Here is a 14,812-nt window from a genome sequence, read left to right as displayed (position 1 = left end):
GACACTATTTAGTGGGATTTTGGTTTAGCTTGAATTTGAATCATTTCAACTTCCAATTGGTTTAGGATTCTATGGTTTGAATCAAGAAAATGCACCAACAATCTATAATTTTTATGCAATGTTTGAATAAGGAAATGATTTTATGTATTCCTAGCTGACTAATAAGGACAATAAATTAGTTCTTTTAAAAATTCAAAAAGGCATAAAATTTTAGTGAACTTACAATGCCTCGAAAAACGGGAAAGTTAGAACGACAAACTTGTGAATAGTACCAAGTCTGTGGATTTTGATCGTCAATAAACTCACCTTGGTTATGTTATAAGAGTGTGCTTAAAGTTAATTAACCATGCGTGACATAACTTCATACGACCTGTCGTGCATGTAGGATTAGCATGTGCTAGATGAGAATACCACCTTGGTGAACTGATGCATTGCTCTTTTCGCACCTTGACACCGGCACGAATAATCAGCCCTCACCATGTGGCATTGCCTCCGGGGAGCCAATTCGATAACCGACACAGATGATGGTCAGAAGCCGGAACAATCCCAGTGATTAAAATTAACGGAAGTGCTAGTGAATTTGGACATCTCCAAAAAGGAAGAAAACCGATGGACGATCGCAAGCACATCACGCCATCGTGCAACCAAGCAAGCAAGACGTCGGCGGCGGCGGCGAACAATGGTTATGGCCGAGCTAGTACCGGAGCGACACACTGATACACCCATATGGACAGACAGAGACACCCTGCCAAGAATTGCAGGGAGAGGAATCTAAACCCCTACAAAAATCCAAAGCGCCCTTACACAAGAGGCGCACAAGCTGCGCTCGCGCCATGCGCCCCATGCCCAATGCCATCCGCTAGCTGCTGCCTGCTGGGCGCTGCCGTTGGCGCATCCCCGTCAACCACCGCGTGAGCCTCCAAAAGGCAAATTAAAGCACGCACCCCGCTCTGATCGTCACGGTCCTCCGTCCCCCGCTATGCGCTAATAATGCCATCAGCCGGCCAGGTCGTGGAGGAGCTGGAACCCCGTGGCGGCGCTGATGCCCCGGTGGTGGTAGTGCGAGGCGGCCACGGCGTCGTCGCTCTCCATTCCGGCGCCGAACTGGTGGCCCTGGTGACCGTGGATGCCGCCACCCGGGACCATCTGCTGCTGCTGCTGCTGCTGCTGCTGCTCGCCGCCCGCCATGAAAAGGAACTCGTGCGCCGCCGCGGACGACGGCGCGGCCGCGAACGCGACGTTCACGCCGCCGTGCGGGTCGCCGGCGTGCTGCTGCAGCCCCAGCGTCAGGGACACGCCGCCGCCGAAGCCCTGCCCGGCCCCCGCGGCGTGGGCGTCGCCGTACGCGTCGAAGTCGAGGTGGCCGCCGTCCATCATGCCGAAGTCGATGTTCTGCGCGCCCCTGCCGCTGCCGATGCTCACAACGGAGGCCAGGGACCCGGCGTCGTGGACCAGCTGCGCCCGCGTCGGCTTCCGCTCCACGCCGCCGTCCTCGGCGCGGCCGCGCCCCTGCCCTAGCTCGGAGGCGCCGTAGCCGCCGCTAGGGTTCGCTCTGTCGTTGTCGTTCGCGTTGCTGCAGGCGCCCTCCTGCGGGCCCTTCATCTCCTCCGCGTACATCTCCTCCACCATGGGCTTCCACAGCCTCACCCTCGCGTTGATGAACCAGTTGGAGACCTGCGGCCAGTGAAACAAAACCCAACGCGGCACGCGGTGGCCGGGCGCGCGAGAGACGTTAGCGGCTGATCGATAAAGATTCCTCCGTTCTCTCGCGACGTACGTGAGCACGAGAGGACACCGACACGCTCGACTCCGACGTGGTACCCGACGACCGAGATGGGCACGGCCGGCGCCGATCGATGCGTGTGGAATCAGTCTTAGCTTTGTGGGGGCGCACACAGATGCGATCAGCCAGCATTACGCAAATAAGTATGCTAGCTTAACGATGCAAATTAAGGCAAAATGATTGAGATGCGACCGTGATCGGCAGCCGATTATCGATCGGACAGGAATTGCTTAACATTTTTGTACGGATTTTGTTGGAGCTCATGGACCAGCTAGTGGTGTGGTTGAGGTAGGCTAGAGGTAAGCGTACGTACTTGGCTGCGTGAAAGGCCCGTCTGCCGCGCCAGGATGTGCTTATCCACGTCGCTTGGATACCTGGATGAGAGGATAGCAAAGCAACTAGGGTGTTAGTTTGTCTTCCAAGCATCTCCATAGGATATGGAGTGATGCAGCTAGCTAGCTGGAAAAACAAGAAGAAATGTCCGTGGGCATGTAACAAATGTAGACATGTTTTAGGATGGCTAAAGAAGATATTGATGTAAGTTGTTCATTCATGGGTGCTACATGCATGGAACATTCGTACAAGACAATTGCGGTATATATTTGATGTGGACGTTGTAACAGTACTGGAGGAGAGAACAATACTCATTGGCAACTGGCGAGTGCTACTTGACAAGCAAGTTCTTGAGCAATGATAGGGGAACCTAAACGCATTAGATTCACCCACAAGAAGGCGTGTTATCATGGAGTACCCTCCCAATATAATTGATAGATGAAGGTTATAGCTAGACCGCTCCCACAGCACCAAAACCATGCAATGTGGCATCTTATTTTTCACTAGGAATTGCACTTAAGCAAGTGGCATCCATACGTATATGATGCTAACTAGCTAGTACCCTCCGATTCACAATACTTGTTGTTTTAGCCTCTTCTACTGTCTTCAAAACATAACACAGAGTTTCTTTTCTTTGACACATGTGACATTACCAAAAGTGTTAAAAGTAGCAAAAAGTTACTACGAGGGTAATTTGTTTGTGTTAACTCAGTCAAAAAAGGTTCTTTAACTATTTGGCCACATCCAATGGAAGAGAGAGAGAGAGAGAGAGAGAGAGAGAGAGAGAGAGAGAGAGAGAGTAAATATGGTTCGTAAAGAATGAGAAACGATGCCACATGATGCCGAACACAAGGCAAAATATCGTTAAGAATGAGAATCACAATTAGTTGAGCATCATTTATTCGGCAAACATTCTTTTTGCAAGTAGATTGTGCACATGTATGATTCTTATCCTTAGTTTGTTAGGATATGACTATGCATCTGTTAATACTTTTGAGTTCGTTTTTCTTTTCAAGTAGCAAATTAATCATTAGTCTTTCAGCACTTAGACATTGGGAGCATATATGTCGTGCATCAATCCAACATAAAAGCATGCAGAAAACTAACTGTGCGGAGTAAATGGAATCAACAAGAGTTGGAAAGATGATATTTACGGGTGCAGGAAGTGTTCGAACAGCCAGGCCCGGAGGATGGAGACGGCGCGCTCCGGCAGCCCTCGCTGCGGTCTCCACGGCTGGCTCTCGAGAACGCCGGCCTGGTACGCCCTGTGCTGCCTCAGGCACTGGTCGAGCACCCGCAGCCTGGGCGTCGTCTCCCCCTTGGCCATCCCGGCAGCCCCCGGGACGCCGCCTTCCGCGTCCTTCTCGCCGAGCGCCCGGCGCACCGCCTGCAACTGCGCCGCCACCCCGTCCCTCAGGCTCCGGAAGTGCTTGGATATCGTCCGCGACGCCAGCCTCGTGTACGCCGCCGCCGCCCGCTCCCCGGCCACCCCCTCGAAGGACCCCGCCACCGCCCTCATCTGCTCGCGGTACCTCCGGTACCTCCTCTCCACCTGCACCGCCGTTAAATTAATCAGACACCATGCAAGCCAAGTAACCAAGCTCGATCGCAGATGGCGAATTGGCAATGTAACAGTAGCTGCAAGCCTCCTGTAACAACTTCCCGGATTGATGACACTGTAGCTCCCTGCTGGTAGCCTGGTACTGATGTACTTGGCTTTGACTGGTGCGGTGATGCACACCCTATAGAACTGCACTGCACCACCTACCAATGAATCACACTGTGCATGCAGGTCTGCAGCATACACAGGAACAGCAAGCAAGGAGTAAATGTGGGAGGGATTAAGACGAAGATGAGAATTGAGATGGGCAAGAGACCGAAGGTAAGAGGAGAGAGAGAGAGAGCAGACTAGTAGTGGAGCAGTGCTAGCTCCGCAGAGATCTGGGCTGCCGCTGCGCGGTGATGGGACTCATGGCATGGCCCTGCTGATCTGCGGGAGCTACAGGTTGCCCTGTACAGGCGCATAGCTACATCTGCGGCAAGGCGAAGGATGGAGCGCTGGAGGTTTCCAAAGGCAGGAGGTGAGGCCCCCAGAATGGCATCAACTGTCCGTGCCTGCCCCAGCCTCCCAGGTCTCTTCAGACAAGCCATAGTTGAACTCGCACTTGGCTGCAGCTTTTTAGATTTCCAAGGACATGCGAGGGCTCCTGATCCTGCTGCTGGTGGACCTGTGCTGTGTGCGATAGTTAATCGAGCCGTGGCGAGTGACGAGCGATTAGAGAGGACGACCTCTTGGAGCATGGCGTAGAGCTTGGCCTTGAGCCTCTGCAGCTCGGCGGCGTCCATGGCCTGGATCTGTGCCGACGGGGCCGAGGACGACGACCCCTCCCCGGCGCCGTCCTCGCTCCCCAGCTTCATCAGCGGCTTGGAAGCGGCCTCCACGGGGAGGCCGCAGAATTCCTGCAGCAGCTGCTGCGTCGGGCGCAGGAACCTGGAGCCGCGCAGGTGCCACGCGCCACCCTGCTGCTGCTGCGGCTGCGGGGGCCACGCTGCCGGCTGGTGCTGCCTGAGCGCGCCGCCGCCGCCGAGCTGGTGGTGGTGCAGCGCCAGCGACGCGGCCTCGGCGGGCCCGTGCAGCGACAGGGACGTCAGGGGCGCCTGCTGGCTGTGGCCCAGCAGGCGTAGGTGCTCGGCGCCGAGGGCGAAGTCTCCGAGCGCGGCGCCCTTGCCGTGCGCCTCGGCCACCACCGTCGCGCCCGGCACGAGGCCCCTGGCCCCGAACATGTCGAAGCCGTGGTGGTGCGCGTGCATGCCGCCGTACAGGTGGCCCTCGTCCTCCCCCGCCGCGTCCACCTCCGGGACGAGCGTGGTCACGCCGCCCGCCGCCGCGAAGTAGTCCGCGTACGCCAGGCTCGGATCGTGCGCCATCCTCCGGGGCGAGCTGGCTGGTAGTAGGCAGCAAGCAGCTGCTGCACCTGCACGCGCTGGGGCTCTCGCGCGCCGACGGCCTCGCTACACTGAGGATCGAGAGAAGCTTGTTAGCTCAGAGAGAAAGTAATAGTAGCAGCAGCAGAGACAAGCAGGGCCCCGGCAGGGACGAGGACGAGGAAAGAGAAGGGGAGCGAAGGAGACGTGGGCATCAGCGTCGGCAGCGGGCGACGACGCACCTTCGCGCCGGGGAGAGCGCAGTGCCATAGCTTTTCGGGCGAGGCGAGATGTGATGAGGAGGAGCCGGGAGGGAGGCCGGTAGACAGTGGCGGTGCTCATATACTCGGCGCGTTCTGAGATGAGGCAGCTCCTCCCTCCCACTTGGGAGACTCGGACAACCACGCTAGTGCGCGCGCGCGCGGACTGGTCGGACCAGCCGCTACTACCTAGTAGTAGAAGTATACACCACACACGGCGATGGATCGACATGCATGCTGCGGGCTGTGCGAGCGGCCGGCCGCCGGGCGATTGGGCCGGCGGCGCGGGCGCAGCATTTCGATGGCGTGCGCGGCGAGCTGGGCGGGCTCGCCCGCTCATCGGTCGCTCGGGTGGCTAGCTGGTGGTGGTTGCGGCGTCACGCTTCCAATGGTTGGGTCCGCTCCGGTAGATTCTCCCCGGCTGATGCTGCTCGCTCGCAGCTACGCACGCACGGTCGCGCACGCGCCCTTGCACGAGCGCTTCTGCCGCCGCGCGCCCGGGCGTGCTCGCTGCTACAGCACCACCACCACTGGTCAGCGGCGAGCGAGTCCGGGAGGCAACGGCGGTCGCAGCTGCCTGGTCGCTGGCCCCCGCGGTTGCCGACGGTGGGGCCCGGGAGACGATCGAGCACGTACGCCCGTGGTCCACGGCTGCCAACTAACCGCCATTAAAAAACGGGCCTGTTGGAGGCAACGGCGGGGCCCGCGCGGGGCCCACCTCAATGTGTGGGAGCGTCCACGTCATTGTCGTGCTTCGCCCCCCTCGATTGCTTCTTCACTCATCAATCCGGTTGAGTGCGTGCGCCAATGTCCTGAGCTATTTTAAGTTAACATTACAGGAAAAGAGTCGTTTTACAACCCGCGGAGTCCAGCACCTAGGCATCGACTACAAAAGCGTTCGTCTTTTTCAACCCTCAATTATTAGAATTTCTTGATCCTAGTTCTTGTTTAGAATGGTCTTAGGTGACATGGCATCGACGTTTTGGAGATATGGCTGACGACTAAATCCTATTTCAATTTCAGAAAAGTTTTGTAAATGGGTTTATAAGTTTTAAAAATCATCAAAATCGTCAAAAACTCTTCACCTAAATATCATTTTTATGGAATCAAGCATTGTAGGATTATAAATTAGCGTGTGCGCAAAATTAGGATCTTAATAAATCTTATGTGAACCTGAATTTTTTTTCAAAGACACCCAAAATCACCCTAAATTGGAGCTAAGGTCGAAGAGATAACGGTTTTAGTTGTTGACGGGGTTGAAAAGCTAAGCAAACGGTTTCTTAATTGAAGGTTGAAAAGCTAATTCGTGTGATAACTTTTGCCTTTATACTTATAGTAGCATGTAAGAAGCACTAGTGTGAATTGAGTGATTGAATCGCCCAACCACCAACGCGCAAAGTTCGTCTGATAAGTTAGTTGTTCATACACAAGAGGTAGCAGCTTCCGCTCTGTGCTCCGGGCAGCAACTTGCAGTCTTGCACTGTCACAAAAAAAGTTGTGAAACATCAAACGTTGCCTCGCGTTAATCTTGAGACTCAAAGTAGCTAGCAGGGATCCAGAAACTAGTAAACCAGCAAAAGAAAAACAGTGAATGCTGTGTGTAGTAGTCGCTTTTCTGGTTCATATATGCCCGTCCTTTTTAACTTTTGCGATTCATGTTGGGGACATGCATGAATAATCTAGTATATATAGGCGCTGCTGAAAGCAAATGCAAAAGCGGGGAAAGAAACGTCTGATGTCCATAGCAAGGCTGCTTCCAGCTTTACCAACATCGACACATATATTTATGCAATAGCCGTTCCGGAAACCGACTCAGCACAAAAAAAAACAATTTTTTAATATGGCAGATTATGACATGGTGTTCTGCATATATATATATACTATTTCTAAAGAAAATAATGCTTCCTTTGTCAGTCATCGGAATCCTAATCAGAGCCCAGACAAATCAATCGGAATTCTAATCGGAACCAGACAAATCAATCGAAATCCCAATCAAAACCCAAACAATCAACAATACCTCGGACGGTCATGGCACGGCATATACACGGAGTGAAAAAACACAAAGTTGGTAGTCTCATGTAGGTCCGAGTAAAATTTATATTACACGTAGCAACACACGGGCACCGTGCTAGTATATAACACACACACACATATATATATACATACACATATATATCACATGCTATTCTACACCTTAGGTGTAGCTACACCCAACTATTACTGAACAATTTTTCAGTAATAACTACTGTGTGTGATTACTGAACACCATTTTACTGAACGTGATAATTCGGCAACTTGGTTCAGTAATTTTTAGTCAGTTCTGTAAGTAATTTGACTGTTGGGTGTAGAATATAGAATATATATATGATGAGTTTTTTCTACACTCGCGTGTAGCTACTCTCATCATCAATATACCACCGTGCGTATGTCCGCATACTCATTTATCACTTTGAGCATGTTCATATTCTAATTCTAAGATACTTCAAAGGGATATATATGAAAATTTTTAAAAGCATCCCTATTTTTTAAATATATTATGATTATATCTTAGTACTAGTATATAAAAATAAAGTATATCCATATACCCTATGTGTGGTCACATACCCAACATATATATACCATCATAGATGTTCTAGTATGGTCACATATGGTATAGATGTTCTACTATGGTCACATACTCCACGTAGGTACTCTTCGTTCTGTCATTCTGCCAGATACATCTTAGCTACAAGCGATATATGTTGGGTACGTGACCATACATAGGGTATATAGACATACTTTATTTTTATATAGTAGTACTAAGGTATAATCATAATATATTTAAAAAATAGGGATGCTTTTAAAAAATTTCATATATATCCCTTTGAAGTATCTTAGAATTAGTATATGAACATGCTCAAAGTGATAAATGAGTATGCGGACATACGCACGGTGGTATACTGAGGATGAGAGTAGCTACACGCGAGTGTATATATATGAAAAATCCATTCTACACGCGCTTATAGCTACTCCTACATGTGTATCTCATGATGTAGGATATATATAACCCAATAAAAGGTATGTACGAGGTGTAAGTGAACGTACTAGACCATCTATGATGGTATATACTATGTGACCATACATGTAGTATTTAAAAAATAGGGATGCTTTTAAAATTTTTCGTGCATAAGTATCTTAGAATTAGTATATAAACATACTTAAAGTGATAAATAAGTGATACACGCACGGTGGTATACTGATAGTTAGAAGCTAGTGTAGCCAGCATCAAACACAGGTCCATCATATCAGTCCTCGTCAACAAATATCAACAACCTCCCGGTAAAAACACCGCCAAACGGATGGACCGTTCTGTATGTAAAAGCGTCATGCTGGGACAAATTAATTAACCTACTCGATGTAGGTAAACAAACCCTAATAGCGTCACTTTCACCAGAATTTTCGTTCACATTTCCCTGGCCATCACCAGATCTTCTTGTCCATTCCAAGAGCACCTTCTCTGTCCAATCATACGGGAGATTCGGCATCGTACCGGACCCTGATTCTTCCATCGGCTTCACACGTCAGCCTCGGCGTTTGCATTATGCATTGCATTTGCAACTGCTTGCAAGGAGAGTGAAATTAAAATTGTATAAAGAAACCTTGGAGCTTAATCTATGAGAAGATCTAGTCACCCGGACATATACGACCAAAATTAGTTGGTTGCTATTTTGGTTCTTGCGAAGGTCGTCGTCGATTATCTTGATAACGTTTACACTGATGGTTTTTGGCTGGTGGGTTAATGTGACAGCGTACGCCCTTGCACTCATACGCATATCATATGCGGTGACGCGTGCTGGCCAACAGCACTGCGCTCATGTCTATGCTACAGGCATCGTCGTATCTAGGTGGTAACGTATCATGGCTCTAATACTCTATTCACAGTCCTACTCAGATTTTAAATATTTTTAAATCTGAAACATATAAAGTATGAGTTCAACTCCTTTTAAGCGCGATCTTAAAAATTTCTAAACTAAATTTCAAGGCAATTTACCACCACTACCTACATATGCAGCATCAGCATACGCATAAAAGATAATCAACACTTCCGCTCTCTCACCATGATGCATGAGCTATGACTTTGATCTCTTCACCCAAAAATTCCCTTCCAGTCTCCTCGAAAAAAAAAATCCCTTCCAGCTCCGGACGGAACTGTCATCACCTTGCACCGAAAAATCTCATGTTTCTAGACTGAGAACTGGATAAGGCGGCCGGCACAAACATTGCACGTTGCTGTCCGTTCAACATCGATTAGTCAAGTTGGCTAGATACTGGGAAATTTAGTCAAAGAGCGTGCTGCTTACCTCTCTCCGAGTCTCTGGGGAACTTTTTTTTTCCTGGGAGACCTTTTTGTCCGGGGAATTTTGATCCTTTTGAATCTGGGACAGCACACAAATGGTGATGCTTGATGTAGCTAGTCAGTCCATACTGGTCGCCTTTGGGGAAAAAATTCGGTGCATAATTAGGTTTAGAAAAAGTAGCAGAATCTATCAAAGGATGACGATGTGTATAGCTGAAAAGTCATCCGAAAAATAATGGCGAGACCATGACGCCGCCAATTGGAAGCTGTCCATCGTATTTCAACTTGCCAGTCAGTCGATTTCGCGCCTCGATTATTAAGCTAAGGCTGGTGATGATCATTTCCTCGGCAGAGCTTTCAACCACATGTTAGCTAGCTGCTAGCCGGTCTATATACGATGAAACCCTAGCTAGCTCTGCTTGCTAGCTGTGACGCCGGCGGCCGACGTGTCTTAGTTCCGGTCCGCGCAGGCAACGGTTGGTAATACTCCGCGATGGAGCAAAGGCATCTCCCTGCCAACTGCACTACAGCGCGCGCGTCCACGTCAGGGAATTGATGAAGAGAAGCCATTACTGTTTTCCTGTAAGCTCGGGAGATCCGTAACTGTCGAGGCGGACTACAGGCCGCGCGGCCAATGAAGCAGAAGGTTGACGACGAGGCACAGCGCGTCACAGGGCAGCACGTACGTGTGCCTCTGGCCGAGCCACGCCTGCTGCAGTGACCCGCCTGACCGACATGATCGGTAACCACGGCCGGCGTCGTCTGCTCGCCGGCGATCGGCGGCGACGTTGCCACGATGCTGTCAATCGCCGATCAGACATCAGAGCCGTGCTCACGCGCACGTACGGGGGCAGGTCCCCTCCCGTCGGGAACAGGTGCGGGGGCGCGCGCGGGCGTTGGGACGCGGCTGTCGGAGCGGATGGCCGGTCGGCGCTCGATCGCTTGCCTTGCAAGTAGCCAAAGCTATTAGCTACCCTGTCCGTCTGTGCGCGCGCGCGTGCCCTGGCCTCGCCAGCAGCAGCTGCTCGCCGGGACTGTCACCACGTGCTTCTCGTGCTGAAAACCGATCGGGAGCTGCGTAAATCCTGACGGCGACGGGCACCGATGGTACCGCCCCCTGTACGCTTCAATATATGGCGGTATGGGCATGGGCCGGCCGGGCTAGGAAAGCACGGGCGCATGGGGCGTCGTACGGCTGCCGAGGAGAGGAGCCCCGACAGGACAGCGCCGGCGATGGCGAGAGTGCGCGATCACCATGGACCCAGCTTTCTCGAGGACCTGAGCTACCGGCGACTAGTAGTAGTAGGTGTATCTGTAGCCGGAGGGCGCGCCACCAGGTATACGATGAAACCTGCTGTTCATCACGAGTAAAACCGGCCGGCGCGGCGGTGCCGGATCGAACAGCGACGTGAACCCGGCCAGCCGCGTGTCGGCCCCGGCCCTCGGCGACGCGCGCGCGCGTGTTGCGGCCGGCGTCGCTGGCCGGCCGGGAACAGCGGCGGCGATATGCGCGCCGGGCGCGCGCCCCCTTCCCGATGTCGACCCGGCCCGGAGGCTGGTTAATGGCCGCGCGTGAGACGGGTATCGGAATTGGAGACGCGCCTTTCGTGCTCCAGGAGCGGCCCGCATGCGTCTGCGCGTGTGCGGCGCTGCCCCGCGCCTGCTGCGTGCTTGCGGAGGAGCGAGGCGATCTCATTGTCAGGGAACAGTTGTGATCTTCTTTTTCAGGGCAAGGGAAGTGGGGAATAGTTGTGATTGACCGGGTGCCGTGCAGCCACTTGGCCGTTTGGGCGCGTACCGGTGATTTGTGAACAGTGCGGACCGCCGACAGGCCGTGAGAACTTTCCATCCGCCTCATGTTTTTGTTTCTGGTATTTTCACCTTGGATCAGAGAGAATCTGATTTTTTTTCTTAACGAACAGGCACTAGATTCCAGTTTTTACAATCCAGTTTTTATCTCCAACTTTCATAATAAAATCTAAGGTGTTGAATATAGATGTAAACATGTCCTAAATGGTCCGCCTTTCTGTGAAGTGTTTAGTACTGATTTCCCATCAAGTAGTGAAATGCTCCCCGCTCCATTAAAGGCGAATCCTGGACGATGCATGGCAGCATGGCACTGTGCTCATCCATCCATCCATCATCATCTTTCATGTAACTTAGTGGGCCAAATATTTCTGATAGCGAATGTTGGGCTTGGGCCGACCTTCTTTATGGGTCTATTAACAAACAGTTTAATAAGAGCATCTCCAAGAGTTTTTTTAAAATTTACTCTCTAAATCATCATTTAGAGAGTCATTTGAGTAAAAAATATTTTTTATATCTTTATACTTTCCAGCAGCTTTTTTATATCATGTTTTTCTATATCTTGTGGGTAGTCTAGAGAGCAATTCTAGCTCTCCATTTTTTGGCTAGGGAGAAATCCGGAATAGAGAAGGTCTATATTTAGATATCCAATTGAAGAGACTGTTTAGATATGTTTAGATATCCAATTAAAGAGAATGTTGGAAGATAATTTTTAACCAAAATATATGTAAAGCTCTTACGCTTCTCCTATTGTCCATCAAGCTTTTCCAGGCCAGACTCTTAAAATAAAAGGGAAAAGAAAGGCAAGCTTGATGCCAATGGGTGGGAGCTGAGTGACCCACCCATTTCATGCCTCCAAATCTTCCGAGGCCTGTTTGGATCATGCCCATTGTGTTTCTAAACTTTTTAATGGCGCAAGCATGTAAAAATAACTGGGAGAACAAGCAGTTGCGACGTGCTTGCCAAACGAGCGCCACTTCCTCTTCGCTTCGCTATCTTCGCAGTCCTGTACACAGCACGTCCTTGCTGAGTGTGCAGGCACTGCGTCTCTCCAGCGATAAGGACTCTTCACGTCAACGGAGGCCAGCAGCTTTTACACAGACTTTACGGTCTGGTGCTGCCGTCTGAACGGTCTCTCCCACGGTGTGAACTGGCACTTCCAAACTGATCCCATGAATACCTCCGTTTCAGAATTAGAAACTTGTAAAATTCACGTACCGCTAGTCTGACCAAAGATACAATTCTCTCTGGCATCCAGAAGCCGGACATTCCAGGTTTCAGAATAAGGCCATCTCCCTTTATGCGTGTCCTGTCCTACCGTGGTCTGAAATGTTAGGAGAAGGCGGTGGAACGCCATTGACCCGAGCCGTGTCTCCTCCTGAAAATTCTTCGGTGAAAACCAAGTTTCTCTGAATCGGTTGGTACAGCATGGAACTTTTCTTCTTGTCAGCTTGTGTTGTTTTCTTTTTCTTGTTTTTCATAATTTCGTTCACTGACTGAAAGCCAAGTTTCTCTGAATTTGTTGGTACAGCATGGAACAGTCCAGCACTCCAGCATGTGTTTTCTTTTCGTTTCCTTTTTTATTTTGCGTTCACTGACCATTACATCTTCTGATTAGGTTAACTTCTACTTTCAAGGATACTGCAGTTGCAACAATTATACGTGGCACTGTATGCAGAAAGAAACCGGGCGTTGAACACAACAGCTCGTCCTGCGTCTGCATCGCAGGAGGCCGGGGGTACTTAAGCACGGCTGTTTCAGTATTTACAGTATGTTCACTTGCGAAAGTGACAGTAATTACACGGTGACGGACGTATCTTAGTGTACACATGACAAAGAGGAACTCGATCAAAATTTTGCTTGGAGCCTAAAGGAAACTAATCTGCCGGGCGCCTACGTACGTGTGTGTCCATGTCGCGGATCTAATGGTGGGGATGAGAGCAGAGTGTCAGACGCTACGCTGCTTCAGGCCTTCAGCCCTTTGGGTGTCTGATGGCCTCCTTTTAGCCTCACCTGCACAGGTAAATCAAGTCGTAGCTCAGTAAAAAAAAACAGTCTTGACCTTTTCCCCCAGGTAAAAATGGCATGTTAAAATAAAGTATCTGCTCCGTTTATCTGGATGACCCAGTTAGAATAAGGCAGCAATCATAGTTTAAGATGCTTGCATTTGCAGCAGATATCCGTGTCTAGTCTGGCAGGATGCAACTAAGCATGTCTTAACCTTTTCGCCTAAACTATGCGACGCGTTAATGACGATGCACGAGAATCTGATATCCTCGTAATCTTTGTCACCGAAAGCAGAGGCGATTGGGTGTCGATGTACCCAACAAAATGCCTGGATTATTCGTGGGAATCATGCCGTCCACTATGCCAGTCATGGGCTCAAGTCGGCGAGCCTGCACTGCAACTACGCGCGTTTTTTTCTCTTTTTTGTGTGTAAAAAGAAGTTTTTTTTCGATTCTGTTGCGTTGCGCAGAAGTTTCAGCAAGAAGGCACATGTGGGGAATTCGTTGTGCTGGTACTCACGGCGCCCTCGACGTCGATCCTGTACACGAGCATGCGCCGGCGCTCGCGGCAGCTGGTCCGGTACGCCGCGGCGATGTGCGCGGCGGCGAGCGCCAGCGAGAGCAGGAGCATGGCTTCCGGTCCCGCCGCAGTCACGGCGCGCTCGCCCCCCACCTGCAGCGCGGCGCGGCGGGGGAGCACGGTGGCGGCCTTGACGAGCACGTAGGACACGGACCCGGCCGCGCACGCCCCGACCACCCACAGGTACGCGCCGCCTCCGCCGCACACCACGTAGGCGCCTGTCACGAGAAGAAAGCGTGGAGCACCTTGGTCAGCTCGGCTCAAGCTACGGGGAACGGATCAAGACGAACTCGCAAACCGATCTGGATGGAATGGACAGGATACTCACAGAGGATGAGCAGGGCGCGCGCGGTGGAGACGGCGGGCAGGTCAACGAGCGAGGACCGGAAGTCGAAGGCGCGCGCCTGGGCCACGGCCGCCGAGGCGAACGAGGCGTAGCCGTCGCCGGCGCGGAGGGCAGCCGAGAACAGCGCCGGCGGGAGGGCGAGGTCGAGGAGCACGACGAGGAGCGGCGGCGCGCAGACGAGCAGGAGCGAGGCGAGCATGGCGGCGAGGAAGAAGGCCGTCTTGGCCCACCGCCACGGGCGCGCCCACACCCGGTCCCCGCCACCCACGCCGTGCGCGTGCGCGTGCTTTTGCGCCACCGCCACCGGCAGCAGCAGCAGCTTCTTCTCCGCCATCGCCGCCGCGGGGCCAACTCGCCGGCCAGCGCTGGTCACAGCAGCCACGTGGGGTTCGGTTGGGCTCCGCGACTTGTGATCAGGCAGCGGCGTCGTGCGCCGG

At 51.9% G+C, this 14,812-nt stretch overlaps 2 protein-coding genes across 2 annotated transcripts; both read right to left on the bottom strand.

Annotated features, from left to right (window-relative positions):
• Positions 1-525: 525 nt before the first annotated feature.
• On the bottom strand, positions 526-5,486 carry LOC112874647 (homeobox protein BEL1 homolog). Its single transcript, XM_025938096.1, has 5 exons — positions 5,284-5,486; positions 4,406-5,133; positions 3,271-3,668; positions 2,097-2,157; positions 526-1,674 (listed from the first exon to the last, which is right to left on the bottom strand). The coding sequence occupies exons 2-5, from the start codon at positions 5,042-5,044 to the stop codon at positions 997-999; spliced, it is 1,776 nt and encodes a 591-aa protein (XP_025793881.1). The 5' UTR covers positions 5,045-5,133; positions 5,284-5,486; the 3' UTR covers positions 526-996.
• A 7,649-nt stretch (positions 5,487-13,135) lies between these two features.
• On the bottom strand, positions 13,136-14,812 carry LOC112873809. The gene is made up of 3 exons (XM_025936869.1): positions 14,358-14,812; positions 13,970-14,247; positions 13,136-13,456 (listed from the first exon to the last, which is right to left on the bottom strand). Exons 1-3 carry the CDS (start codon positions 14,707-14,709, stop codon positions 13,409-13,411), a joined length of 678 nt encoding a protein of 225 aa, XP_025792654.1. The 5' UTR covers positions 14,710-14,812; the 3' UTR covers positions 13,136-13,408.

This window comes from Panicum hallii, chromosome 9 (genome assembly GCF_002211085.1).
Source record: "Panicum hallii strain FIL2 chromosome 9, PHallii_v3.1, whole genome shotgun sequence".
Classification (NCBI taxonomy): domain Eukaryota; kingdom Viridiplantae; phylum Streptophyta; class Magnoliopsida; order Poales; family Poaceae; genus Panicum; species Panicum hallii.
Note: the sequence above shows the minus strand (reverse complement) of the source record. Positions and strands in the feature narration are given on the sequence as shown.